Source organism: Pseudorasbora parva, chromosome 18 (genome assembly GCF_024679245.1).
Source record: "Pseudorasbora parva isolate DD20220531a chromosome 18, ASM2467924v1, whole genome shotgun sequence".
NCBI classification, from domain to species: domain Eukaryota; kingdom Metazoa; phylum Chordata; class Actinopteri; order Cypriniformes; family Gobionidae; genus Pseudorasbora; species Pseudorasbora parva.
In genome coordinates, this window is record NC_090189.1 from 44,644,473 (window position 1) to 44,671,829 (window position 27,357).

At 47.2% G+C, this 27,357-nt stretch overlaps 1 protein-coding gene across 1 annotated transcript in view; it reads right to left on the bottom strand.

Moving 5' to 3' along the window:
• Positions 1-2,413: 2,413 nt before the first annotated feature.
• LOC137046751 (mycocerosic acid synthase-like polyketide synthase) overlaps positions 2,414-27,357 on the bottom strand; it is a 25,645-nt gene continuing 701 nt past the window's right edge. Inside the window, exons 2-7 of the mRNA XM_067424134.1 lie at positions 26,150-26,248; positions 25,903-26,056; positions 18,618-18,778; positions 9,682-9,888; positions 9,102-9,283; positions 2,414-8,998 (exon numbers count right to left, since the gene is read on the bottom strand). Coding sequence (XP_067280235.1) covers positions 3,434-8,998; positions 9,102-9,283; positions 9,682-9,888; positions 18,618-18,778; positions 25,903-26,056; positions 26,150-26,204 — 6,324 coding nt within the window. The 5' untranslated portion in view covers positions 26,205-26,248 and the 3' untranslated portion in view covers positions 2,414-3,433. The remainder of the gene's footprint in view (positions 8,999-9,101; positions 9,284-9,681; positions 9,889-18,617; positions 18,779-25,902; positions 26,057-26,149; positions 26,249-27,357) is intronic.

Consider the following 27,357-nt stretch of genomic DNA (forward strand, 5'->3'; position numbering starts at 1 on the left):
AACCCCTTGGTCCCTAGCCACCACTGGAGGGGCCTCATGTATAGCAGGCCGAACGGAATCACGTTGTTCGCTGCTGCCATGAGTCCCAGCAGTCTCTGAAACTGCTTCACAGTGCGGCTGTGGCCTAGCTTCATTCCTGAGACCTCCGCCAGTATGGAACCCACCCGTGCGGGAGACATGCTCGCTCGCATCGAGGTTGAGTCCCATACTACACCGAGGAACGTGGTCCTCTGGGCAGGTGTTAACACGCTCTTGGCCGTGTTTAGTCTCAGCCCCAAGCACCTGAGATGGGCTAAAACGACATCTCGATGTCGAATCGCCTCCTGTCTGGCGGAGGGACCTTCTCTATCGCCTCCTTGACCAGCAGAGACTGCACTTCTTGTTCCATAACCTGCCTCTGGGCCGGGGGGACCACGGTCCAGACCACACCGCTGAACTTCGGTGGTGGAGCTCTGAACTGTAATCTGTACCCCCTTCCCACTGTACTCAGGACCCAAACAGAAATATTCGGGAGGCATAACCATGCGCCAATATATTCTACTAGGGGAACCAGCCTCTCGAGGCTGGTCTCTGGTACCCACCGAACCTCCTGCCCGACCCCCTGAAGCGGCCACCTGGCAGAGCTTAGTCAGGGAGGATTTTCTGCCGCAGCTAGGACCGCTTGCCAGAAGCCTTCTTTGCCTGAAGGACTTCCCTCAAGTCGCCCTTCGGCTTAGAAGACCTCTGGCGAGAACGTCGCCTCCTTTGCCAGGCTCCCTCGGGAGGGGCACGGGAAGCGACGCTCTCCTTCTGCGCCTGCCTATGGGCGCTGGCGGAGGGCCGGGACTGGCCACCAGAGACCTCCCTGCAGGCTACAGGAGGCCCCTGGCGGCGAGGGAGGTACTGCTGGAAAGCCGCCGACTGCTTCCTCACCTCCTGGAATCTCTCGACGACGCTGTTGACTGCGTCGCCGAAGAGACCCACAGGAGCTATCGGGGAATCCAGAAGAAAGGATTTCTCCTTCTCCTTCATCCCCGATAGGTTCAACCAGAGGTGTCTCTCCACGCACACCATGCCAGCCATAGAGCGGCTGATAGCACGGGCCGTCTCTTTGGTGACGCAGAGAGACAAGTCGGTAGCTTTCCGCAGCTCTGTAATATCGTCCGGTGACGGACCTTCTCCCTCATCGAGCTCCTTAAGGAGCTCAGCTAGGTAGGCCTGCAGTACCGCCACGGTGTGCAGACAACTACCAGCTCTCCCGGCCGCTCGGTAAGCCCTGCCCACCAGGGACGACGTGTCCCTGCATGGCTTGGTGGGCAGGACAGGGGCTTTCAGGGACGCTGCTGCCTCAGGAGACAGATAGCTCGCTAACGCCTCCTCGACGCGAGGCAGCGTCCCATAGCCAGCCTCAGCCGCGCCCACAACTCACCCGAAGTCGAGAACTGGGGGTGTCGATAGGTGCAACGAGTACGGTTTTCCCCAGGATTTGCACAACTCGTTGTGCAAATCCGGGAAAAACTGCAAGCCCCTGCGTGGCGGCTGAACACGCTTTTTGAAGAAGCGTCCATCCAACCTGCTCACAGGCTGGACTTCGACCTCTTCCTGTGGCCAGTCGATGTTGAGTTTGGCCACAGCACGTGTCAGCACATCCACAAGCTCTTCTTGAGTGGGAGAGTGAAGAGGTGAATTCACCTGCACTCCGCCCGCCTCCAGGCTGAACTGATCTGACCCCTCGGAATCAGACAGCATCAGCACTGGGTTATTGACCTCATGGGAAGAAGCCGCAGCGCGGGCTTCCTCACGAGGCGGAAGAGCGTCTGAATCATTGGACGAGGATTGGGAAGCATGCCCGCCTCCCGTCGCGAGATCCAGTTGTGAGCCCCAGGATCTACGCCGCCTCGCTGCCTCGACAGACGCGGGACCAGATCCACAGGGCTCGTGAGCCTGGCCGCTCTCAGTGAACACGGCCAGCCGTGAGCGCAGCACCCGGAGCGGCAGCCTCTCACACTTGCTGCAGGCGGCACCCTCAAGTGCCGCCTGAGCGTGCTGCGCCCCGAGACACTGCACACACAGCTGGTGTGTGTCCGAGCCCGTAATGTAGCGCAGGCACGGATGAAAAAACCTTCTGAACTGCTCGCTTGCCATGCTTATAATAAGGACTGGTGACAGACAACAGTAAATAGACAAACAATATTCACACAGAGCGCCTCGCTGAAGAGCAAAGACTGGCTGTTGTTTGGGGCGGTGCCTTCTTATAGCTTCCGCGTACGCCGCCGCCTACTATGTCATGACGTTGCACCAATCGGATTGGTGGCTGATTTCATTCATACTTCAGAGCCGTCACGCTGGGGGCGTTCCCAGAGTGTCGTCACTCGACGACGCAGTGTTGAGTTCCCTCGATAAAGTAAACTAAAACGTAATACTAATGCAGCTATGCAGGAAGATTTTATTGGATCTTGATTGTAGCGCTGACAAATGTGATAATGAGGAAAAGGTACATGTGATAATAATTAGCCATGACAACAGATCACAAATGAAAAATGTGCAGGAAGGTGACAGAAATATATTGTTTAGCATCGTTATATAAAAATATCTGAAAGCATAATGCAATGGCAAATCAGAATTAGGTAAATGGAGAGCTGTGTGATAAATAGAATAATGAAAATGTAAATAAAAGAGATGACTTTCTGCATTACATTTCTTAATTCATCAGACATTTTCCTTGGGCAACAAGGTTGCTGAATATACATAATTTACTATTACAGTCACATCCAATTCCTAATCACAACACTGTTTATTACTCATTTACACCTTTCATTGCAGTTTTACTGATAAAAATGATCACAGCAAATATTAAATGAAATCCTTAATACATTTTAATAAATACATTTATCCAAACAATATTATTGGTAGGATTTCTAGTAATTTAAAAATACATAATGTTTTTTTATGCAGAAGGCTGTATAAATGCTGTCTACAATGACAATCGTAAATATATGTATGATGTTTTCACTAACTATTTTACAAGAACTATTTTACAAAGCAAATGTTGAATCAATTGCACAAAATGAGATATTGATATTATGCTACCTCTGATCCAACTTAAAATAATTTCGATGAATTTATTTAAATACATTTTTTAATCTTAATCATCATCAGCACGTACATTTAAAAACAAAATGCATAGAAAGCAATTTACAAACTGAAGTGCAGTTCACAGAATAATAAGAGTTAGAGTTTTATTCGGGTTATTTTTATTTATGTTTAATATTTTTATAGACTGGAGGGACATTTTGTCATATTAATATATCTGCCAATAATACCCTTTATACTAGACTTGAGTTAATTGTATTATTAAATGAAGTACTACAGTCCTAACTATACCCCATTTCACATCTAAAGAAGAAAGCCCTTGTTTTGAGGCTACAACAAGACTGCTTTAGAGAAATACAAATTACAAATCATATGTGGAATTGCTCTCTTCTTTACTCTGATATCCGCCTACACAGTTATCCTCCAGGATTTTAATGAGAGTTGCCAGTGTGCTATTTGGATCCAGCAGAATCACGAGAGGGACATTCACACTTCTATCACTGAAGATACGATTCTGCAGAGTCATGGCTAACACCGAGTCAATGCCTATATCAAAAAAATGAACATCATCATTCAGCTCATCCATCTCAACCCCAGTCGCTTCACTAATCATGGGCCTCAGATAGTCACGTGGGGAGGATGATATCTTGGGTTGCTCAGGTCTAGATATGAACACTCCAGCTTTAATGATGGCTTCCTCTGCTATTTTGAACAAGCGTATGTTCAGTGATTTGTTCTGACTGAGGATGTTATTCAGGCTGTGTTTCAAATTGAACCTGCATACAACCTGTTGAGGTTTGTTGATCAAGAGGCACTGCTCAAGACTTTGATGGATTTCTGGAATCTCCAAAAGCATGATTCCCTTTGCCTCCAGAAATCTCTGGATATGGCCTTTGTTCAGCAGAAGACCAAGATTCAAAGCCCCCCAATTAATGGACTGTCCAGAAAGCCCAATGTTTCTGCGGTACTGACAGAAAGTGTCCATGAATGTATTAGCTGCAGCATAATTTGTTTGTGAGGCACTGCCAATGAAGGCAGAGATAGAAGAATAGCACACAAAGTAATCCAGATTGCACTGGATGGTAGAACGGTGAAGGTTAATCACTCCGTTTACTTTTGGCCTCATGACTTTCTCATAAAGAGTTTTGTCAAGATGGTCAATCAGCCCATCATGCAGAACAACTGCGCTGTGAAATACCCCTTTGATTGGACTGGATGGAAATAGTTTTCCAATATTAACAATTGTCTGGTCCACTTGCTCAGATACAGAAACATCACACGGCAGAGACTTAATGACAGAACCCCATTGGCTACTGATCTGACTTATCTCTTGTTGCATCTGAGGGTTTGGATTACTCCTAGACAGAATGACGATGTTTCTTCCTCCTTTCTGAGCAATGAACTTTACTGTCTCAAAGCCCAACCCCGTTAGACCGCCTGTGACAATATAGACAGCATTTTTCTTGAATAGACTGTGTTTAGGCATCACTGGAATGTCAGACAGCTGGTTCTTGCCTTCACTGTTCAGGGCTATAATGGGTAGGATCTGGCATCTGAAGTATGATTCAGATCCTTTTACAGACAGAAGATCAGTGTCTTGAGATGTCACTCTTTGAATAGCTGTCGATTCCAAAGACAATGATGTTCTGTCCAAATTCATGTAATTCAGCCAACGGTAGACATGTGGCATTTGCATTTTCAGAGACCCTTTTTGCATTATTTGGGATATGAGGAGGGCATGGAAGCGGACTTCCTCATTTGTACCTTGGAATGTTGTTGTATTGAATGGAAATTCTGTCTGGTTGTCATAGACAAGAACAACGTCTTTGATGCCTCTAACACTGCTAGCTAGTTTAGCTGTTTGTACATTATAAGGAGGAAGAAGAACAGCTCCCACAACCTCACTAAAATCACAAGACAGCTGATCGGCCTGCGTGCTCACTCTGACATCCCAACCTGATCTGTTTGCAGTAGCAATTAACACATTCATCAAAGCTGAGTCAGGAACACTGGAGAAAATGCCCAATTTCCATTTCTGTTTAGATTTGGGTAAAGTCTCATGCAAGATCTCCCAAGCCAATACCAAATAAGAGACACAAGGCACATCATTCAGGAATGTAAGCATTTTTGCTTTGCAGCAAACAGCTGCTGGGATAACTACTTTAGTGGTGGCAGCCACAGGGTAACAAGCCACAACGCGATCCCCAACTTTAAATTGGCTGACATCTTTACCCACAGCTGTGACGGTGCCACTGAAGTCAAGGGCTAAGAGCTTATGGTTTTCATTTGTGTGCTTATTCCAATACAATGTCTGACCATAATTCAGGTCAGAAATGCTGACTGGAAAGTAATCTGATGAATGAACACAGATTTTACTGAGATGAAGCTCAATATTTTTTCCTTGAATCAGTTCAATGGAATTATCCATTGGAGTTGCAGATACTTTTGTCATTCTATATGGGTCGGATGTCTGCAAGATGAAGACTTCTTCATCCAGCATGTGGATGTTTCTCGAAGAGATTGCTATGGTTGGCAGAGGTGTGCGGGTGATTTCAGGTTTGATCACTTTTCCCTCATTCACTACTAGCTCTGGATATTTGTTACAGGGGTATGATCTGATGACCTGAACCAAAGCTTTGATGTCTTCTAAAGTAGCAGACCCTACATCAATCAGCTGGAAGGAAAGTTCTGGCAACTCAGCTGCACATGCTCTTATCATTCCTGACAGAACAAACCCAGGGTTTATGTGGTCCACTAAGCTCTCAGAGCACCTATAGGTTATCACTCTGATACCGCCTGGGTAATTAATTTCCTTCAGATAGCTGACAAGCTTTCGGAAAATCTCACAACACCACGCCATACTGCCTAAGACCTTCTCTGATTGGAGAGAGGTTAGGTCTGCATCACCCCACATGAACAAAATTTCCTGGAAGTTTTTCTTTACATTTGAAATGTTCAGTTTTGACAAAAGCAGTTCAAATCCATCGTCTAGCACTATGTTACCACTTAATGAAGACACATATCTAGATGTTGGGTCCAAGTACTGTTGCAAATCTTTAGAAATGCCTACCTGGTCAGAAAAGACCAGTGCCTTAATCGGTGTGTCAAACGTGGCAACTTCAGAGATGCTACTGAAACTGTTGTGGAAGAAGTACTCCTTGACTACTTGGGAATGACTTCCTAGCATTCTGATCTTCATATGCTTAAGTTCAATTAACACCCTACCCTGTTTGTTGGCTAAGCAGCCACAAATGACAACATCATCTTCTCCCACATGTACTGCTCTCAGATATGCAACCATCTCCTCTTGCAATGGTTCAAATACACTCAGGCTTCCTATTTGCACAGGATATAGGGGTCTTGATGATACATCCCTTATAGTTGCAGGAAAAAGTTGCACAACGTAATCCAAGACCACAGGGTGAAGGTGATAGTCATGTAATTGAGGCAGTAATTCCTTTGGGACCTTCACAAAAGATATAGCCTCTCTAAATTCTCCCCCACAATAAACATCTACAGTATTTCTGAAGACAGACCCATACTCAAATCCTGCTTGACCTAAAAGTTTGTAGAGTTCTTCAGAAGTCATGTGGGATGTGCATCTTTTGGAAATACAGTCCAATGAAATTATCTGTTCTTCAGGAGTTCTACCTGGTTTAGCTTCTACTGTGCCAAATGCATAGACTGCAGAAGTAGACTGTATTTTGAAGTTACATGTGTTATCAGCCAAATGGTCAGAACGATTCAGCTGTACATGTATATCTGGGGCATTCTGGGTGAAAACATATGGACTCTGGAATGTTATGCTGAGCTGCAGAGAACTTAGTGGAACCTTAGGTTTTGTGTATGCCATGTAAGCTGTTAAACCCAACTCTGCATAAAATGCCCCAGGAAAGATGGCAACCCCTCTGTGCTTGTGGTGCTGCAGGAAGGCCACTGATTCAGAGGATAAATCACAGCTGAACACTGAACTGTCTGAACCCATTTGTGTAACTACTGGATGGTTTCCAGTGGGACTGATATACTGCAAGTGAGAAGTGAAGACATCTCTTTTCACATCATCAAACTGGTATCGTGGGTAGGGAATTGGTTCAGTCTCGAAACCTTTGTAGAACATTTCCCAGTCCACTTTGACCCCAAGCTCAAACAGTTTGGAAACAGCTGCAAGCATTGTCTCGTGATCTTTATCAGGCTGCACTGAGGGAATCACAGTGAAGTCATTTCCCAGAGTCTCAGATATATACCTCTGCAAAGATCTTCTTGGGCCAATTTCAACAAATACCACACTTCTTTTGTTTTTAGCTGCAGACTTTACAGCTTGTTCAAATTCAACTGGTTCTCTGATATTCTTTGCCCAGTATTCACCAGTAATAAAATCTGAGGAACACACACTAACACCTGTCACTGTTGAGAACAATTCTGTCTCCATGTGATGTGCCTGCAATGAGCCTATACTGTGTTCCACTTTGGATAAAATGGGATCCATCTTGTGACTGTGGTATGCTGCAGGTACTTCTAAAATGTGGAGGAACAAATCTTTTCCTCTGGGTGAGTTGCTCAAATTCTGTTGCAACCTGTCAATGTCATCTGCATCTCCTGAAAGGGTGCATGACTGAGGGCTGTTATAAGCAGCCAGGCAAACCCTTCCGGAATAAGATGGAAGAATTTTCAAGACTTCAGAAACAGCCATATTACTGACTACCAGCATCTTCCCACCTGGCACAGTGCTTTGGAAAGAACTGCGATAGTGGATGACTTTCACTGCATCTTCAAGTGACAGCAAACCAGAACAATGAGCCGCAGCAACTTCTCCAATAGAGTGTCCCAAAACAGCATCAGGACTGATGCCCCAGTGTTTCAGAAGGTTAACAACAGCAACCTGAATCGCAAACAGAAGAGGCTGGACAATCTTTGGATCAGACGGCTCTGTGCTTTTCTCAGATTCATTTTCCAGCATCTCTATCAGATTCAAACTTCTATAGCTTTGCAACAGATTTTCAATCTTCACAATTTCATCTCTGAAAACTGTTTCTTGTTTTAGGAGCTGCTTGCACATACCCTGATATGTAACACCATTGCCACAAAACACAAAAACTAGCTTGGAGTCTGTCTTTGACGGTACAAGCCTTTTCTCCACAGCAGCAGTAAGTTTCTCTTTCAGATCTGCCAATGATGATGTTTGAAATACTTTCCTGTATTTGTGTTTTAAGTGACTTCTTCTACATGCGGATGTGTACAGTAAAGACTGAAGATCTGATATTTTCCCTACTCTGATCTGTTCTGCTGTATCTGCAATAATGTTTTTCATGGATTTTTCTGAGGCTGCAGAGACCACAAAATACTGATGGGATTTGCAAATCAGCTGAGCTTTTGGCTTTTTTGACTGTACATATTGTCTGACAATTGCATGTGCATTTGTTCCTCCAAACCCAAAGTTATTGATTCCTGCTGACCTCCCTGCTCTGCAGTCACTGATCCATTTTTCTGCTTTAGTGGGGATTTTGATATTGAGAGATTTAACATCTATGCTAGAGTTTTCAATGGAATAGAACAATGATGGCACAATAGTTTCATGCTGCATCATCAAGAAAACCTTTATGAGCCCAGCAACACCTGCGGCAGATTCTGTGTGTCCAATATTGCTCTTAACAGAACCAATGATGAGTGGGCCTGACTTCTGAGGTCTTGCTTTAGCAATGACTTTTGAGATGCTACCTGCCTCTATTGGATCTCCAATTGGAGTCCCAGGCCCATGAGCCTCAATGTACTGGACACTAGTCAGGTCAGTCTCTGTTGAGTAGATTTTTCTAAGCAGCTCCTCCTGCTGTACCATGGAGGGTTTGGTGATTGGACTAATGGTGTGGCCATCTTGATTTACTGCAGTTTTACTAATGATACCCCAAATATGATCATGGTCTTCAAAAGCCTATCAAAATACAGAAAATATATTAGTGTTTCCTACAGTAGTTTATCATTAGGTACAGTGCTGTCATAGTGCAATGTTTATATGAGACAATATTTTTATTTACTTTTTTCAAAGGCTTTAGTAGAACGACCCCGCATCCTTCACCTCTGCCATATCCATCTGCTTTGCTGCTGAAAGATTTACTCATTCCATCAGAGGAGATCATTTTTGCCTTTGAAAGAGCCACAAAAATAGTCGGCTCCAATATACAGCTGACACCGCCACACAAGGCCATGTCACAATCTCCTGTTGAGAGGAATACAGATAACCACACAACTTAGGTGGGTAGGGGTGCCTAATGGCTGATAATGTATTTGATAAATTTAAAAAAAAATAGGAAAAGGGAGCTATAGCTTGTCATGCTTCATCACAATTTTTACTAAGGCACATCATTTTTTTTACTAGATACATTTGCACAGAATAAGATTTGCCGATAGGTTGTTCCATGCATCTTGAAGTTGCAACAGTAATTACAGTAAGATTACAATCTAAAATGTATATTTCTAATGGCATACAGAAAAACATTCATGAAACATCTGTCTTTTGCACCAGAGTGTATATTGATACACATACAAAATATAGTATATGGACCATCATCTTTAAATGTGCAATTAATTTGATCCACAGGGTTTTTTGAAGTCTACCTTGTTTTATGGCTTGACAAGCTAAGTGAAGGGCGACGAGAGATGAGGAGCAGGCACAGTCAATGGACAGTGAGGGACCAGTGAAGTTGAATATGTATGAGATGCGGTTGGCAGCTATGCTCATAGCAGAGCCAGTGCTATTGGTATGGTCGATGCATTTTGGATTATTCCTCACATTTGCCAGCTCAAAGTCTCTGTTCATTAGGCCTAAAAAACAAGCAAAGAAAAAACATGTTAGACTTGTTAGCTGGTGATATGCTTTGATCCGTTGCCACTTACTGTACTTATTACAGTGCACCCTGAGGTTAAGTGCCTTGCTCAAGGCATCAGTAGTTACAGGGCTTGGACAAGCAACATTTATGTTACCAGCCCTTACCTGTAGCCACCTTGTGTGCTGTTTGTGCTGTGACACAAATAAATTAAAGTACGTGTGCACATATGGAGGTCATGATAATAATAATAATAATAATAATTCATTACATTTATATAGCGCTTTTCTAGACACCCAAAGCGCTTTACATATAGAAGGGGGGAATCTCCTCAACCACCACCAATGTGCAGCACCCACCTGGATGATGCGACGGCAGCCATTTTGTGCCAGAACGCCCACCACACACCAGCTGATTGGTGGAGAGGAGACAGAGTGATTAGACAGATAAGTTAGTTCCCTTTCAGTCCACTACGAGTTACGTCAGTGGGTGTGTTTACATGCACACCAGTAAGCTGATAACTCACAAAAACCTGCTTATTGAAATAATCAGTTCCCTTTCGGGGAACTCGAGCTGCGTCGAAACGCTGTGAGAACGCCTCTGCGTTAATGCGTCGTGAAGCGCCTGTAGAACCATTCCATCGGAAAAAAGATCGATCGTCGGCGTGATGACGTCATCGACCGGAAGCTATAAAGCGTCCGTGAAAACAAACAGGAACTAGCTTCTGAGCCTTCAGCAAGCGATCTGTGTGAACCTGTCTGTCTATTTGGTGTTTTTGTCTGTCTATTGAAGAGTTTTTGGTAAATGGACTGCATTTATTGGTAAATGGTAAATGGACTGCATTTATATAGCGCTTTTATCCAAAGTGCTTTACATTTTTGCCTCACATTCACCCATTCATACACCGACGGCGATGTCAGCCATGTAAGGCGCCATCCAGCTCGTCGGGAGCAGCTGGGGTTAGGTGTCTCGCTCATGGACACTTCGACACTTGGTCAAGTGGAACCGGGGATTGAACCACCAACCTTCTGGTTTGTAGACAACCTGCATGAGCCACTGCCCCCCCTGTTTTTCCACCCTTTTTGTTAAATATTTCATATTTATTAACAAAACAAAGAGAAAATAAAATAGATAGAGAATTATGGCGAGTGAAAGCAGTTTTAAGAGGTGTGTTCATCCCTGCCCACGTTACATCACGAGTGGGGATACATACTCTCTTTGTGTAGCCTGCTTGGGAGCGCAGCATGCCCAGGCAGCCCTCGAGGGGGCTGCTTGCGAGCATTGTGAAAAGTTACCGCTGAGAACGCTGCGCTCCCGCCGGGCACTCTTTGAGGAGGGTGCCTCGGCTCGTGTTCCCCGCGGCTCTGGTCCCGCTGCCGCCGAGGCGGAGCGGAGCGGAGGCTGCAGTCGTGGGGATCACAATTGGATGTTGCAGAGGGGTTAGAGACGGGCGCTGCCTTATCTCTGCCCTCACCTGCACCATCCAGCGGCTCTTCTCGGGGCATGGAAGCACGCATGGCGGTTTCTTCCCCCCCGAGAGAGTCGCCGGTGCTTCAATTGTCCAGCTCTGAGGAGGTGGACATTGAAAGCATCGAGACTGAAGACTCGCCACTTCAGTCCCCTGCATGCGAGGAGCTCGTTGAGGTTCTGACGCGAGCTGTGGCCAGGCTTAACATCGACTGGCCAGCTGAGAGATATGAGGCAGGAAGAAAGCGTGTAAGCAAGCTAGATGAGAGATTCCTGCCTTCTCGCGCTTCAGAACCTCAGCGACGGGGCCTGCCGTTCTTCCATGATTTGCACACTGAGGTGGCAAGATCATGGAAGAGACCGGCATCGTATCGTGTTTTCAGCCCGCAGACTTCGGTCTACAGTAACATCGCCGGGCTGAAACAGTACGGTTATGGGGCGATGCCAAAGGTTGAAGAGACGCTCGCGAGCCATCTCTCGCCTTCCTCGGCATCGTCCCTTAAGGCCCCGACTTTGCCCACCAGACCTCTTAAAACAACGTCGGCGCTGGTGGGCAAAGCGTACTCGGCAGCGGGTCAAGCTGCTGCATGCCTGCACACTATGGCTATCGTGCAGGCATATCAGGCTGACCTGCTGAGGGATTTGGACAGTAGTGATGTCGTGGGGGGAGATATAGTAGCCGAATTATGGACATCTGCGGATTTAGCTCTCCGGGCCACCAAAGAGACGGCCAGATGTGTTGGCCGCTCTATGGCAGCCTTGGTGGCCACGGAGAGGCACTTATGGTTGAACCCCACTGACATCAAAGAGAGGGAGAAAGCTTTCCTGCTTGATGCGCCGCTTTCTCCTGGAGGCCTCTTCGGTGACGCAGTCCATACTGTCACCGAGAGGTTCCAGGAGTCGAAAAAGCGAGCTGCGGCGCTCAAGCAGTTCCTCCCTCTCCGTGTCCAGGTCCCTGGGGCTGCTGCTGACATCAAGCAGCCCAAACCGAGTACGAGCGCCTCGCACAGGGCAAAACAGAAGCAGAGCGTCGCTACCCGAACTCCCCCTCAGCGCGGGGACGAGGGGCGGCGCTCTCAGACGAGGCCTTCGAGGGGCAGGGCTGATCTGAGGACAGTCCTGATCGCCAAGAAGGCCTCGTTGAAGCGTTCCTGACGCCAGAAGCGTCAGGACGCTGAGGGTGGTTCCCCCCGTAGGGAAACGGTGTTTACCCCTGCCAACGGTACCCGCTGCCAACCCCGCCGCAATGCCGGGGCGCAGTCGGTCTCCGCGGGCCACCCGAGGGTGGTCCGCGCCTCCTTAGGGGGGCCCCCGAGCAGTCAAGTCAGTCGTTCCCTGCCGGTCTGCCGCTTCAGGGCACTGTGCTTGTTGCTAAAGTACACCAGAGGCCAGCCTCGAGAGGCTGGTTCCCTTAGTAGATTTTCTAGACGAGTGGAAACGTCTATCAAATATATCTCATTGGGTCCTGCAGATAATCGAAAGGGGGTACGCCATTCAATTCAAAAGTCGGCCACCTCCTTTCAGCGGTGTCCTACCTACAGAGGTGGGCCCGGAGCAGGCTCTGGTAATGGCACAGGAAGTACAGACACTCCTGCAAAAAGGGGCTATAGAGAGGGTTCCCCCTCCCAGCAGGGAGTCTGGGTTTTACAGCCGTTACTTCATCGTGCCGAAGAAGGATGGGGGCTTACGCCCGATATTAGATCTGCGTCTACTAAATCGCTCGGTGGCCAAGCTCAAGTTCAAGATGCTCACACTCAGACAGATTGTGTCGCAGATCAAACTAGAGGATTGGTTTGTCACCATAGACCGCAAAGATGCGTATTTTCATGTCTCCATCCTTCCACATCACAGGAAGTTCCTCAGCTTTGCCTTCGGGGGAGAGGCATACCAATATCGAGTACTTCCTTTCGGTCTAGCACTGTCACCCCGCACATTCACCAAGTGTGTGGATGCAGCTCTGGCGCCGTTGCGTCTGCAGGGCATCCGCATACTGAATTATATCGACGACTGGCTGATTCTAGCGAATACAGAGCAGATGGCGGTTCAGAATCGAGATGCTGTTCTCGCGCATATGTCGAAGTTGGGGTTGAGGCTGAACGCCAAGAAGAGTGTGCTTTCTCCGGCTCAGAGAACCACTTTTCTAGGTGTGAACTGGGACTCGGTAATAATGCGGGCGCAATTATCGCCAACACGCATAGCATCGATCCTGGCAGCAGTCAAAGAACAGAAGCTAGGCCGGGCCGTCACTGTGAAACAGTTCCAGAAACTGTTAGGTCTCATGGCAGCAGCGTCCAACGTTATACCTCTTGGCCTACTGTACATGAGGCCACTGCAGTGGTGGCTCAAAACAAAGGGATTCTCCCCGAGGGGAAATCCGCTCCGCACGATCACAGTCACGCGGCGATGCCTACGTGCTCTGGTCATGTGGAAAAACCCGGGGGTTTTATCTCAGGGTCCCGTGTTAGGGGCTCATGTTCGTTGTGTAACGCTAACGACAGATGCCTCTCTCACGGGCTGGGGGGCGACCATGAGTGGTCGCTCATCCCAGGGTCTATGGCAGGAACATCAGCGGCACTGGCACATAAATCGGCTAGAGATGCTCGCAGTGTTTCTTGCATTGAAACAGTTCCTGCCCGACCTCAGGGGCCACCATGTGCTAGTCAGGTCAGACAACACATCGGTGGTCGCCTATATAAATCATCAGGGGGGTCTGAGGTCCCGTCCGTTGGACAAATTGGCACATCGGATCCTCCTGTGGGCCCAAGGGAAATTGCTGTCAATCAGAGCAGTATATATCCCGGGGGTCCTGAATCAGGAAGCAGACAGCCTGTCGAGGCAGGGGCTGAGGCCCGGGGAATGGAGACTCCACCCAGAGGTGGTGGAGCTCCTATGGAAGGTATATGGGAGAGCAGAAATAGACCTATTTGCTTCGGCGGAGAATTCTCACTGCCCGCAGTGGTTTTCTCTGACCCATCCAGCCCCGCTGGGGTTGGATGCCATGGTACAGGAGTGGCCGAGGCTACCCCTGTACGCCTTCCCCCCGATTGTCTTGCTTCCAGGAGTTCTGGAGAGGGTACACCGGGACGGGGCCCAGGTACTTCTAGTGGCTCCGTACTGGCCGACCAGAGTGTGGTTTTCGGACCTAATATCTCTCCTGGAAGGCTCTCCGATGGAGATTCCGACCAGGAGGGATCTACTCTCTCAGGCGGGCGGGAGATTCCTGCACCCACGCCCGGAGATGTGGAAACTATGGGCCTGGCCTCTGAGGGGGCTAGGCTCATTGAGGAAGGTCTCTCGGCCGAGGTCGTAGAGACCATCCTTCACTCCAGAGCTCCATCCACGAGGAAGCTGTACGCTCTGAAATGGAAACTTTTCTCAGCATGGTGCAGAGAACGCCAGTGGGACCCAGTTAACTACCCGGTTGGTACAGTGCTGGAGTTCCTGCAGGCAAGGTTCTCGGCAGGGTTGACCCCCTCCACAATAAAGGTGTACGTGGCGGCCTTGGGTGCCTTCCACGTCCCTTTCGGTGGAGTGTCTTTGGGAAGACACCCTCTGGTTACACGCTTCCTCCGTGGCACTTTGAGGTTGAGGCCCAGCATGGGACTTGGCCATTGTCTTGAGGGGCTTGTCGGGGCCACCGTTCGAACCTTTAGAGGAGGTTTCGGACAAGTTCCTCACCCTAAAAACCATCTTTCTTTCGGCCATTTCATCTCTCAAAAGAATAGGAGATATCCAGTCCCTGTCTGTAGGGCCCTCATGTTTAGAGTTTGCGCCTGGGATGGTGAAAGCCTTTCTGCATCCCAGGCCGGGTTATGTCCCCAAGGTTCCTACGAGCCCACGGGGCCCCATTACTCTTCAAGCCTTCTGTCCTCCTCCTTTCTCGACGTCAGACCAGGAAAGACTAAATCTGCTGTGCCCTGTTAGGGCGTTGGATACATATAATAATAATAATAATAATAATAGATTTTATTTATAATGCACTTTTCATTCCGAAGAATCTCAAATGTGTCCACAGAGCTGCCCTGTGGAGAAAGACTGATCAGTTATTTGTCTGTTTCGGGCCCCCTAAGAAAGGGGCCCCTGTATCTAAGCAGAGGATGAGCAAGTGGGTGGTCGAGGCCATTTCACTTGCTTATGAGGCGGCCGGGCAGCCGTCTCCACTGGCTGTCCGGGCGCATTCTACCAGGGGTATGGCTGCTTTGAAAGCACTTTAGTCGGGGGCTTCCCTCCATGATATTTGCAATGCGGCCGGATGGTTGTCTCCACTAACCTTCGTCAGGTTCTACGAACTAGACCTGGCATCTACTGTTGGGGCGCAGGTACTCTCGTAACCGTGTGCGCTTCGGCTTCACACATACGAGACACTTGGTCCTATGGCGATGTGGGTATAAGCGTTCTCACAGCGTTTCGACGCAGCTCGAGTTCCCCGAAAGGGAATGTCTCAGGTTACGTATGTAACCCTAGTTCCCTGAGGGAACGAGACGCTGCGTCGCTTTGCCATACTCCCGGCGTGTCCGTGATCACTTACTTCAGGCTTTATCAGAAGTTAGTTCCTGTTTGTTTTCACGGACGCTTTATAGCTTCCGGTCGATGACGTCATCACGCCGACGATCAATCTTTTTTCCGATGGAATGGTTCTACAGGCGCTTCACGACGCATTAACGCAGAGGCGTTCTCACAGCGTTTCGACGCAGTGTCTCGTTCCCTCAGGGAACTAGGGTTACATACGTAACCTGAGACGTTTTCCCCGTTTACATGCAAACCAGTAAACTGACAATGCGTTTACATTATTTTATTTATAAACCGTTTTTTCCCCCTTGTAGTGACGTCAAAAATAATAATATTTGTGTCTGATTGTTTTTCAAATGTTACGTCAGTTGTGATTTTAAATAAAGCTTGCACCGTGTCAGCGGGAGATTTACGGCTCATATTATCCCTCATGCAGTTCCAGATGCAGTGTTTTGACTGAACCTCTTGTACTTCTGCTGCATGAGAAGAGAACACATCTTTACAATGTTCTGGGTCTTAAAAGAGTCTGCGTTTTTGATATATGACTTTATTCCGTGCAAAACGCTAGCTCGCTCTCTCTGGATGCATTTAAATCTGCTGTAAGTTTGCGTTTTTGTCACCTATTACAGATGCACACTTCAGTAAGCCGATAGAAAGCAGGTTAATGCATTTAAATGCTGTGTGAAATCGTGGTAAGAGGTAAAAAACTACCTGTCCCGACCGGTTTATTCTTACGCCGTTTATGAGCTTACTCTGATAAAAGAAAACGGATTACCGCGTTTACATGACCATGTTTATTGTCAACTTATTAGGCATAATCGGATTAAAGGGTTAGTTCACCCAAAAATTAAATTGATGTCATTAATGACCCTAATGTCATTCCACACCCATAAGACCTCTGTTTATCTTCACACAAAGTTTAAGATATTTTATATTTTGTCCGAGAGCGTATGCAAGTGTATTTACACTATACTGTCCATGTCCAGAAAGGGAATAAAAACATCATCAAAGTAGTCCATATGAGACATCAGTGGGTTAATTAGAGTCTCTTGAAGCGTCCAAAATACATTTGAGTCCAAAAATAACAAAAACTATGTCTTTATTCAGCATTGTCTTCTCTTCCTTGTTTGTGTTTTAACCTCAAATAAAGATTCAAATGGTTATTATGAATCAGTGAATCAATCAATGATCCAGCGAGCTCCGCATTCCTGTCTGATCAGCGTGTGTTCTCTCTGGGTGCTTCAGCATTCTGCAGAGAAAAACTCCTCTCTAAAAGAACTACAAGTGGCACATCTTTTTCAAGATTTTTTGCCTGTGTGTATCTGGGTGCGCCTGCATGATTTGTTCGTTTGAAGGGCTTCATCGCTGTATCACATGCTTGGGCCCAGTGTACATCGAGAGAGTGTTCATGGATGACGCATTTTCCCATTGCGGGAACATGCCCATCACAGACTCTATGACCAGGCGATTAAGACTCTATGACCATCTAGGAGGTAGAGTCCCCTCTATCCCACCCCAATCTATCTCCTCCAAAAGAGAGGATACTTTGGCAGAGGTCAGAGAGATCTGAGATCTGAGGGTTATGGTGTGGAATGATCCAACAATTCTTCCTCGGTCCATACACCCCTCTAGCGCATTGCAACCCATAGTGTTGCCAGATGAGGATGCTGGTGTTTTCCGGACTGGGCTCAGTTTTTCATTCGGGGCGCCGGCTTATGATGCCATGATGGTTGCTGCATCACAAGGTGGGCTGGATTTCTCTGGAGATGAGGATTCAGCTGTGTTGCCTCCCTCGGGAGCCTCAGCATTGCCTGAGAGCATCAGGCTTGAGTGGAACCCTCGTTCATCTCCGAGCACTTGGATGATTGTTTCTAAGGGGTGGTCCATGCTGAAAGCATTAGTCAGCCCCCAATTACTTTCTAACCCTGCCTTGGCAGAGACAGACCCAGAATTGCCACTGCTCTGTCCAATACACACCCTTCGTGCCTACGTTGACAGGACACGGTGGTTCAGGACCTCAGACCAGCTCCTTGTCTCTACGGAGGGCAGCAGAAAGGGAAAGCTCTCTCAAAGCAGTGGTTGTCCCACTGGATCATGGACACTATTGTCCTAGCACACCAGGTTCAGGAATGACATTTGTTGAGCTTCAGGCAAGAACTTTTGCAAGATTCTATAATCTCTGTGTAGAGCCAGTGTCCTCTTGTGTACTCACTCCAAATAGCCAGTTATGGGCAGGCTCAGATGGGTACTGACTGAAGGGGAATGTCTCAGTTACATATGTAAACCTCGTTCCCTGAAGGAAGGGAATCGACATGTTACATCCTCACAACCACAACCGCTGTTCCGCTGGTACGGCCGGGGTGCACAGCCTCTCCTCCTCAACAGGTAACATAATATGAGATTGCCACATGGCTCCTTTTATGCCCAGGAGGTGAAGCGGAGTTGCGCTATGCAAATTCCGCACGCCCATGGCATTCTCATGCCATTGGCTCGTTTTGTAGAATTGAAAGTCAATTGGCTTCTAAGCGAAACCCCATTCCGTCAGTCACTGATGTAACGTCCCCATTTCCTTCATTCAGGGAACGATGCATCACCTTTTGTGAACAAGGGAATTACTGTTAGAATTGATGTGCTATTTAGCAACGTATTTTAACCAGAGGTTGCTCCGAAGGTAAATGCAGTTACCCATATACATTTTCACTAGTATTTAAAAGACAACATTTAAAATATTTAAAATAGCTCATGTGTTACCCAAAAATACTCCTGTTCTTGTTCCACTGGCTTTTTCCATTGGTATCCCAGAATCCTCTAGGGCTCTGTAGGTGCACTGCAACAGAAGTTTGTGTTGAGGGTCCATGCTGATTGTTTCAGCTTCAGTGATGCCGAAGAACTTGTGGTCAAACTCATTGAATCTACATAAAATAAAAGTTAAATTATTTATTTACTTATTGCCATAAGAACCTGGTTAACAACCTCATCCACAATTATAGCACTGAAGAACAAACAAGCACATACATACATACATAGATACATATATATTCCGAGCTTTACAAATAAATAAATGATAATGCACAAATACCAGAAGATTAAGAGCATGAACCATCCTACATTTTATTAATTTGTATTTATTTTTAATTTTTTAGCCGTTGTGGCTTTTGGCTTTTGACATTTAATTGATGCTACTTTCTTCTAGTCACAAACTTTATTGCATTATTTTCCTGTTATCACTGTAAAGCTGCTTTGAAGCAAACCGTATTGTAAAAAGCACTAAATAAACAAAGTTAATTTGACTTGACTATAAGTGCTGTTCAAGAAACGTGCAGACTTACAAACCCAATTCCAAAAAAGTTGGGACAATGTACAAATTGTGAATAAAAACAGAATCCAATGATGTGGAAGTTTTACATTTCAATATTTAATTCAGAATACAACGCAGATGACATATCAAGTGTTTAAACTGAGAAAATGTATAATTTTAAGGGAAAAAATATGTTGATTTTAAATTTCATGGCATCAACAAGTTGGCACAAGTTGTGTTAACACAACAAAAGTTGGGAAAAGGCCATGTTTACTCCTGTGCTGCATCCCCTCTTCTTTTTAAAACAGGCTGCAAACATCTGGGGACTGAGGAGACAAGTTGCTCAAGTATAGGAATAGGAATATTGTCCCATTCTTGTCTAATACAGGCTTATAGTTGCGCAACTCTCTTAGGTCTTCTTTGTCGCATCTTCCTCTTTATGATGCACCAAATGTTTTCTATGGGTGAAAGATCTGGACTGCAGGCTGGCAATTTCAGTGCCCACATGCTTCTTCTACGCAGCCCTGATGTTGTAATTGATGCAGTATGTGGTCTGGCATTTGTCATGTTGGAAAATGCAAGGTCTTCCCTGAAAGAGACGCCGTCTGGATGGGAGCATATGTTGTTCTAGAACTTGGATATACCTTTCAGCATTGATGGTGCCTTTCCAGATGTGTAAGCTGCCCATGCCACACACACTCATGCAACCTGATACCATCAGAGATGCAGCTTCTGAACTGAGCACTGATAACAACTTGGGTTGTCCTTCTCCTCTTTATTCCAGACGACATGGTGTCCCAGTTTTCCAAAAAGACTTTCACATTTTTATTTGTCTGACCAAGTTTTCCCTTTTAAAAAAACGAATCATTGCAAACGAGGGGAGAAACTCTAATCGATCATGGATATACACAGTGCTTCAAAGCATTCCTTCAAAGCACTGGAGGCTGGACACTCTAAAAGGGACCATAATAGGAAGAGTGCCTCCAGCTCTATTGCTGATCTAACAGGGAGGCTATGTGAGAGTACTTAGACCTTATGACTAGACTTAGGGAGCCACGTATTCATTTGAAGCAATCCTCAGATACAGTTTGGAACACTATGCTCAAACTGATAAGTATTGACTAGGCTCTGGGCTAGAATCAGAGATGCTCCATGGGAGTCTACAATGTGATTCTTAACGCCTTGACAACGCTCAGCATCCAACTCGTTAGGGAGCCGACTTCAAGGAGGCCTATTATGGCCTAATTACTTGAATGCAAAACTGTTTGCAGAGCTAGCAGATATCGAGGCTACCCCTTGAGGGCCACAAATATAACATGATTGAAGTTCAGAGCTATAATCTCAAAACGACTCTCTAATGTGAGAACTGTTGCTCTAGTATAAGGTGGCTATCAAAGAGGCCTGAGGAGGGCCAAATGCTTGATGTTGTAGTTCTACCTGGAGCTTGACAGAGTGGTGGCCTCAGTAGGATAGTTCCGGATGGGGAGGAAGCCATCTCACGCTCAAACAGAAATGTCTGTTTTTCATATAATAAAATCAACCTGTTAACTTCTAAAGATTGGCACTACCCACTACATAAACCTGATGACTCTAACATAAGAGGAGGCCTATCGGAAGGGTATGCATAGCCCACTAATATTTGGGAACTCCAGGGGCCTATTTTTACCATCCTATAAAAACCCTTCCTAACACACCCCTTAATACATTCTAACAGGGAAACATTTTTTTCCTGAAAATCCTCAATCCAGAACTGGGCCAACCCTGGAACACGATCCACCAGAACTGGGACCACCGGAACTGGGACAACCCTGGTACATGATCCACCAGAACTGGGACCACCAGAACTGGAAACACCCTGGAACATAATCCACTGGAACTGGGACCACCGGAACTGGGACAACCCTGGAACACAATCCACTGGAACTGGGACCACCGGAACGGGGACAACCCTGGAACACGATCCACCGGAACTAGGACAACCCTGGAACACGATTCACCAGAACTGGGACCACGTGAACTAGGACAACCTTGGAACATGATCCACTGGAACTGGGACCACCAGAACTGGGACAACCCTGGAACACCATCCACTGGAACTGGGACAGCCAGAACTAGGACAATCCTGGAACACGATCCACCGGAACTGGGACAACCCTGGAACACGATCCACTGGAACTGGGACCACCGGAACTAGGACAACCCTGGAACATGATCCACCGGAACTGGAACCACCGGAACTAGGACAACCCTGGAACACGATCCACTGGAACTGGGACCACCAGAACTAGGACAACCCTGGAACATGATCCACCGGAACTGGGACCACCGGAACTAGGACAACCCTGGAACATGATCCACCGGAACTGGGACAACCCTGGAACACGATCCACTGGAACTGGGACCACTGGAACTGGGACAACCCTGGAACATGATCCACCGGAACTGGGACCACCGGAACTGGGACAACCCTGGAAAACGATCCGCTTGAACTGGGACCACCGGAACTGGGACAACCCTGGAACATGATCCACTGGAACTGGGACCACCGGAACTGGGACAACCCTGGAGCACGATCCACCGGAACTGGGACCACCAGAACTAGGACAACCCTGGAACACGATCCACTGGAACTGGGTCCCCTGGAACTGGGACAACCCTGGAACACGATCCACCAGAACTGGGACCACCGGAACTAGGACAACCCTGGAACACGATCCACCGGAACTGGGACCACCGGAACTGGGACAACCCTGGAACACGACCCACCGGAACTGGGACCACCGGAACTAGGACAACCCTGGAACACGATCCACTGGAACTGGGACCACCGGAATTGGGACAACCCTGGAACACGATCCACCAGAACTGGGACAACCCTGGAACACGATCCACCAGAACTGGGACCACCAGAACTGGGACAACCCTGGAACACGATCCACCGGAACAAGGACAACCATGGAACATGATCCACCGGAACTGGGACCACCGGAAAATGATCCACCGGAACTGGGACCACCGGAACATGATCCACTGGAACGCGGACCAGCAGAACACGGACCACCGGAAGTTGGTCCACCAGAACGGAATCCACCGGAACTGGGACCAGCAGAGCAGAGACCACCAAAGCAGTCACAGATGGTACCTTCCTTCTCCTCCTCCACTTTAGCCCCGTTTCCACCACAGGAACTTTACCAAGGAACTAGGAACTTTGGGTGGTACTTCGTGTGTTTAGACCGCAGGAACCAGGGTCTAAATGAAGTTCCGGGTAAATATTTCCCCCTCCAAATGGCCCTGCTCGCGAGGTAGAACTTTTTCAAAGTTCAGGAACTTTCGAGGGCGGGACTTGGGCGCTGAACATGCTGATTGGTTGAGCTCACGCAGCATTTTAGTTCAACCGGCATTTTTAAAAGTCTTTTGCGAGGTTCGGTCTGCGTTCAATAAATATCAGTCTTGCTCTCTGTCTGATGGCGCGCGGTCGTCTCAGCCATCTCACGATATGCCTCGTCATTCTTTAGCTCCGCCCACACGATACGCCTCGTCATTCTTTAGCTACGCCAACACGATACGCCTCATCATTCTTTAGCTCCGCCCACACGATACGCCTCGTCATTCTTTAGCTCCGCCCACACGATACGCCTCATCATTCTTTAGCTTCGCCCACACGATACGCCTCATCATTCTTTAGCTTCGCCCACACGATACGCCTCATCATTCTTTAGCTCCGCCCACACTATACGCCTCGTCATTCTTTAGCTCCGCCCACACTATACGCCTCATCATTCTTTAGCTTCGCCCACACGATACGCCTCGTCATTCTTTAGCTCCGCCCACACGATACGCCTCGTCATTCTTTAGCTCCGCCCACACGATACGCCTCGTCATTCTTTAGCCCCGCCCACACGATACGCCTCGTCATTCTTTAGCTCCGCCCACACGATACGCCTCGTCATTCTTTAGCTCCGCCCGAACGATACGCCTCGTCATTCTTTAGCTCCGCCCACACGATACGCCTCGTCATTCTTTAGCCCCGCCCACATGATACGCCTCATCATTCTTTTGCCCCGCCCACACGATACGCCTCGTCATTCTTTAGCTCCGCCCACACGATACGCCTCGTCATTCTTTAGCCCCGCCCACACGATACGCCTCGTCATTCTTTAGCTCCGCCCACACGATACGCCTCATCATTCTTTAGCTTCGCCCACACGATACGCCTCGTCATTCTTTAGCTCCGCCCACACGATACGCCTCGTCATTCTTTAGCTCCGCCCACACGATACGCCTCGTCATTCTTCAGCCCCGCCCACACGATACGCCTCGTCATTCTTTAGCTCCGCCCACACGATACGCCTCGTCATTCTTTAGCTCCGCCCGAACGATACGCCTCGTCATTCTTTAGCTCCGCCCACACGATACGCCTCGTCATTCTTTAGCTCCGCCCACACGATACGCCTCATCATTCTTTAGCTTCGCCCACACGATACGCCTCGTCATTCTTTAGCTCCGCCCACACGATACGCCTCGTCATTCTTTAGCCCCGCCTACACGATACGCCTCATGATTCTTTAGCTCCGCCCACACGATACGCCTCGTCATTCTTTAGCCCCGCCCACACGATACGCCTCATCATTCTTTAGCTCCGCCCACACGATACGCCTCATCATTCTTTAGCTTCGCCCACACGATACGCCTCGTCATTCTTTAGCTCCGCCCACACGATACGCCTCGTCATTCTTTAGCCCCGCCTACACGATACGCCTCATGATTCTTTAGCTCCGCCCACATGATACGCCTCGTCATTCTTTAGCCCCGCCCACACGATACGCCTCATCATTCTTTAGCTCCGCCCACACGATACGCCTCGTCATTCTTTAGCCCTGCCCACACGATACGCCTCGTCATTCTTTAGCTTCGCCCACACGATACGCCTCGTCATTCTTTAGCCCCGCCTACACGATACGCCTCATGATTCTTTAGCTCCGCCCACACGATACGCCTCGTCATTCTTTAGCTCCGCCCGAACGATACGCCTCGTCATTCTTTAGCTCCGCCCACACGATACGCCTCGTCATTCTTTAGCCCCGCCCACACGATACGCCTCGTCATTCTTTAGCTTCGCCCACACGATACGCCTCATCATTCTTTAGCTTCACCCACACGATACGTCATTCTTTAGCCCCACCAACACGATATGCCTCATCATTCTTTAGCTCCGCCCACACGATACGCCTCGTCATTCTTTAGCTCCGCCCACACGATACGCCTCGTGATTCTTTAGCTCCGCCCACAGGATACGCCTCATCATTCTTTAGCTCCGCCCACACGATACGCCTCGTGATTCTTTAGCTCCGCCCACAGGATACGCCTCGTCATTCTTTAGCTCCGCCCACACGATACGCCTCGTCATTCTTTAGCTCCGCCCGAACGATACGCCTCGTCATTCTTTAGCTCCGCCCACACGATACGCCTCATGATTCTTTAGCTCCGCCCACACGATACGCCTCGTCATTCTTTAGCTCCGCCCGAACGATACGCCTCGTCATTCTTTAGCTCCGCCCACACGATACGCCTCGTCATTCTTTAGCCCCGCCCACACGATACGCCTCGTCATTCTTTAGCTCCGCCCACACGATACGCCTCGTCATTCTTTAGCTCCGCCCACACGATACGCCTCGTCATTCTTTAGCTCCGCCCACACGATACGCCTCTTCATTCTTTAGCCCCGCCTACACGATACGCCTCGTGATTCTTTAGCTCCGCCCACACGATACGCCTCGTCATTCTTTAGCCCCGCCCACACGATACGCCTCATCATTCTTTAGCTCCGCCCACACGATACGCCTCGTCATTCTTTAGCTCCGCCCACACGATACGCCTCTTCATTCTTTAGCCCCGCCTACACGATACGCCTCGTGATTCTTTAGCTCCGCCCACACGATACGCCTCGTCATTCTTTAGCCCCGCCTACACGATACGCCTCATGATTCTTTAGCTCCGCCCACACGATACGCCTCGTCATTCTTTAGCCCCGCCCACACGATACGCCTCATCATTCTTTAGCTCCGCCCACACGATACGCCTCGTCATTCTTTAGCCCTGCCCACACGATACGCCTCGTCATTCTTTAGCTCCGCCCACACGATACGCCTCGTCATTCTTTAGCTCCGCCCACACGGGCTTTTGTTTTTTTTTTCGGAAAGACTCGGTACAGCCCATATTTCTTTTATAAATATAATAAAACTAAAGACTTTTAAGAGATATGAAGGATGCAGTACTACTCTATAGGTACTCAAGATTGACATGAGATTGAGGAGTGTTTCACCCCCCCCCCCCTCTTTAAGCTAGTAGCGTCGCTACTTGTAGCTCGCTACTGCCCACACTGCCAATATGCTTATATTTGTTACTCTATTTGATCATTTGATAGTGTGAACTCGTAAAAACAACTACCACAGGCAATCTGACAATTTTTTTTAAATTAAAGATACATTAATTATGGCTATTGCCTCAGTATTGTGTAGTGTCTTTGGGTGGATTGCAGCAACAGCATTAGGGTTGTTTGTGATTTGATCTTAGTGACCTAGAAGTCCTCTTGAGTATACAGTAGTGCCACAGTAGGGGCATTGCCTCTTCTCATGGGACGTCCTCATTCTATTACATGTTTACCATTGTTGAACTTGACCACCATAAGTGGACACATCATAAGTTCTGTGTGAGAGGGTTAATGAACTGAAGACTTACCCATTGATGAATGCTGCTTTAGCTGTGTGGGTCTTCCCTGCCTTACTCTCATCCGGATCGTACCATTGAGAGAGATTAAACCTGTCGTTTGGGATCTGAACTGCACAGTTCTCTCCATGAAGCAGGACTCGCCAGAAGTTTTCAAGTCCCTCACCTAAAATAGATCACAACATTAAAGGTGAATACTATTAAAGCTAAAATCATGGCACGAACGAATAATGAGACGCTGTGAACTGTTAAAGGTTACCTCCAGGAAAACTGCATCCAATGCCAACAACGGCGATTTCTAGATCATCACCCATCGTGTTTCATGGGCCGCGGGTGCAAATACGTTTGATTGTACAATCTATAGAAAAGATAAACATTAGCTCCTTTTTACGCAGCAATCCCAGTAAATGACCATAACCTTGCCAAAACGACTTTACAGGTAAATTCACAAATATGCTGTTCACACAAATAGCAGCAGTCTGGCTTTTTATAGGTAAGAGACAATTCATTATAGATTCGAATTTAATTTTAATCTAAAATCTTGTTCTGTATCGTTAATCTATTGACACTCTCCCAGAATTGTCCATCCATGCACAGGGATTATTGAGATTAAACTGAATTACTGTGGACGGCCTGTGACTGGCATTAGTTGTTCCTCAGCAGGACCGATTCTTAACGCAGTTACTGAAACTACAATTCATCTTTTCCACATCAAACAATCACTCTAACGGGGATGGTTCATGCACAGATCTAATATTGACATATTCATCTTCAAACAAATCTATTGTAATTGATAATGAACTTTGTTTTGGGAATGAATTGAGCATCTTTTTGACCAGATTTGAGAAGTCGCTTGAGAAGCTTTATGAGTCCGCTTATTATAACAATCTGCTAAGGCTGGCTAATAATATAGTTTCTGACCCTAATCACGTTCTTCATACCGAGTTTGAATTATTACCATCAAACCGGAGGTACAGAGTCCCGAGGAGTCAACAAAGTGAGTCTGAAACCCTCTTTAGTGTATCAGGATATCTTAGTTGAATTAATCGCTTAAGTAGAAATCCACAATATTGAGAAGGTGGATTAAGTGTGTGTCGAGGTTTAGTGTTTGCTGTTGTTATAAACAAAGATGCTAATTATGCAAGAACAATGTCAGATGTTGTCTGACAATAAGGTATTATATCATATCATATCATCAAATAGTTTATTCATTTTTCTACCCCTGAATGAAAAACAAAATCAAGTTGAATTCTTGTTTTTTGTTTTTGTTTTAATGAAGAAGCCATTTTCTCATTTTTCAACTTACAATAACTAAAAAAAATCATCCATGGCACTTCATATATATATATATATATATATTGCATTTCTTTCAGCACAAACATTAAAATAAATGTGAAGACAATCATAAGTTTTAGCCAGGCACCCCTGGTTGAGTTGACACAGAATTATTAGTCAATCAGAAAAAAA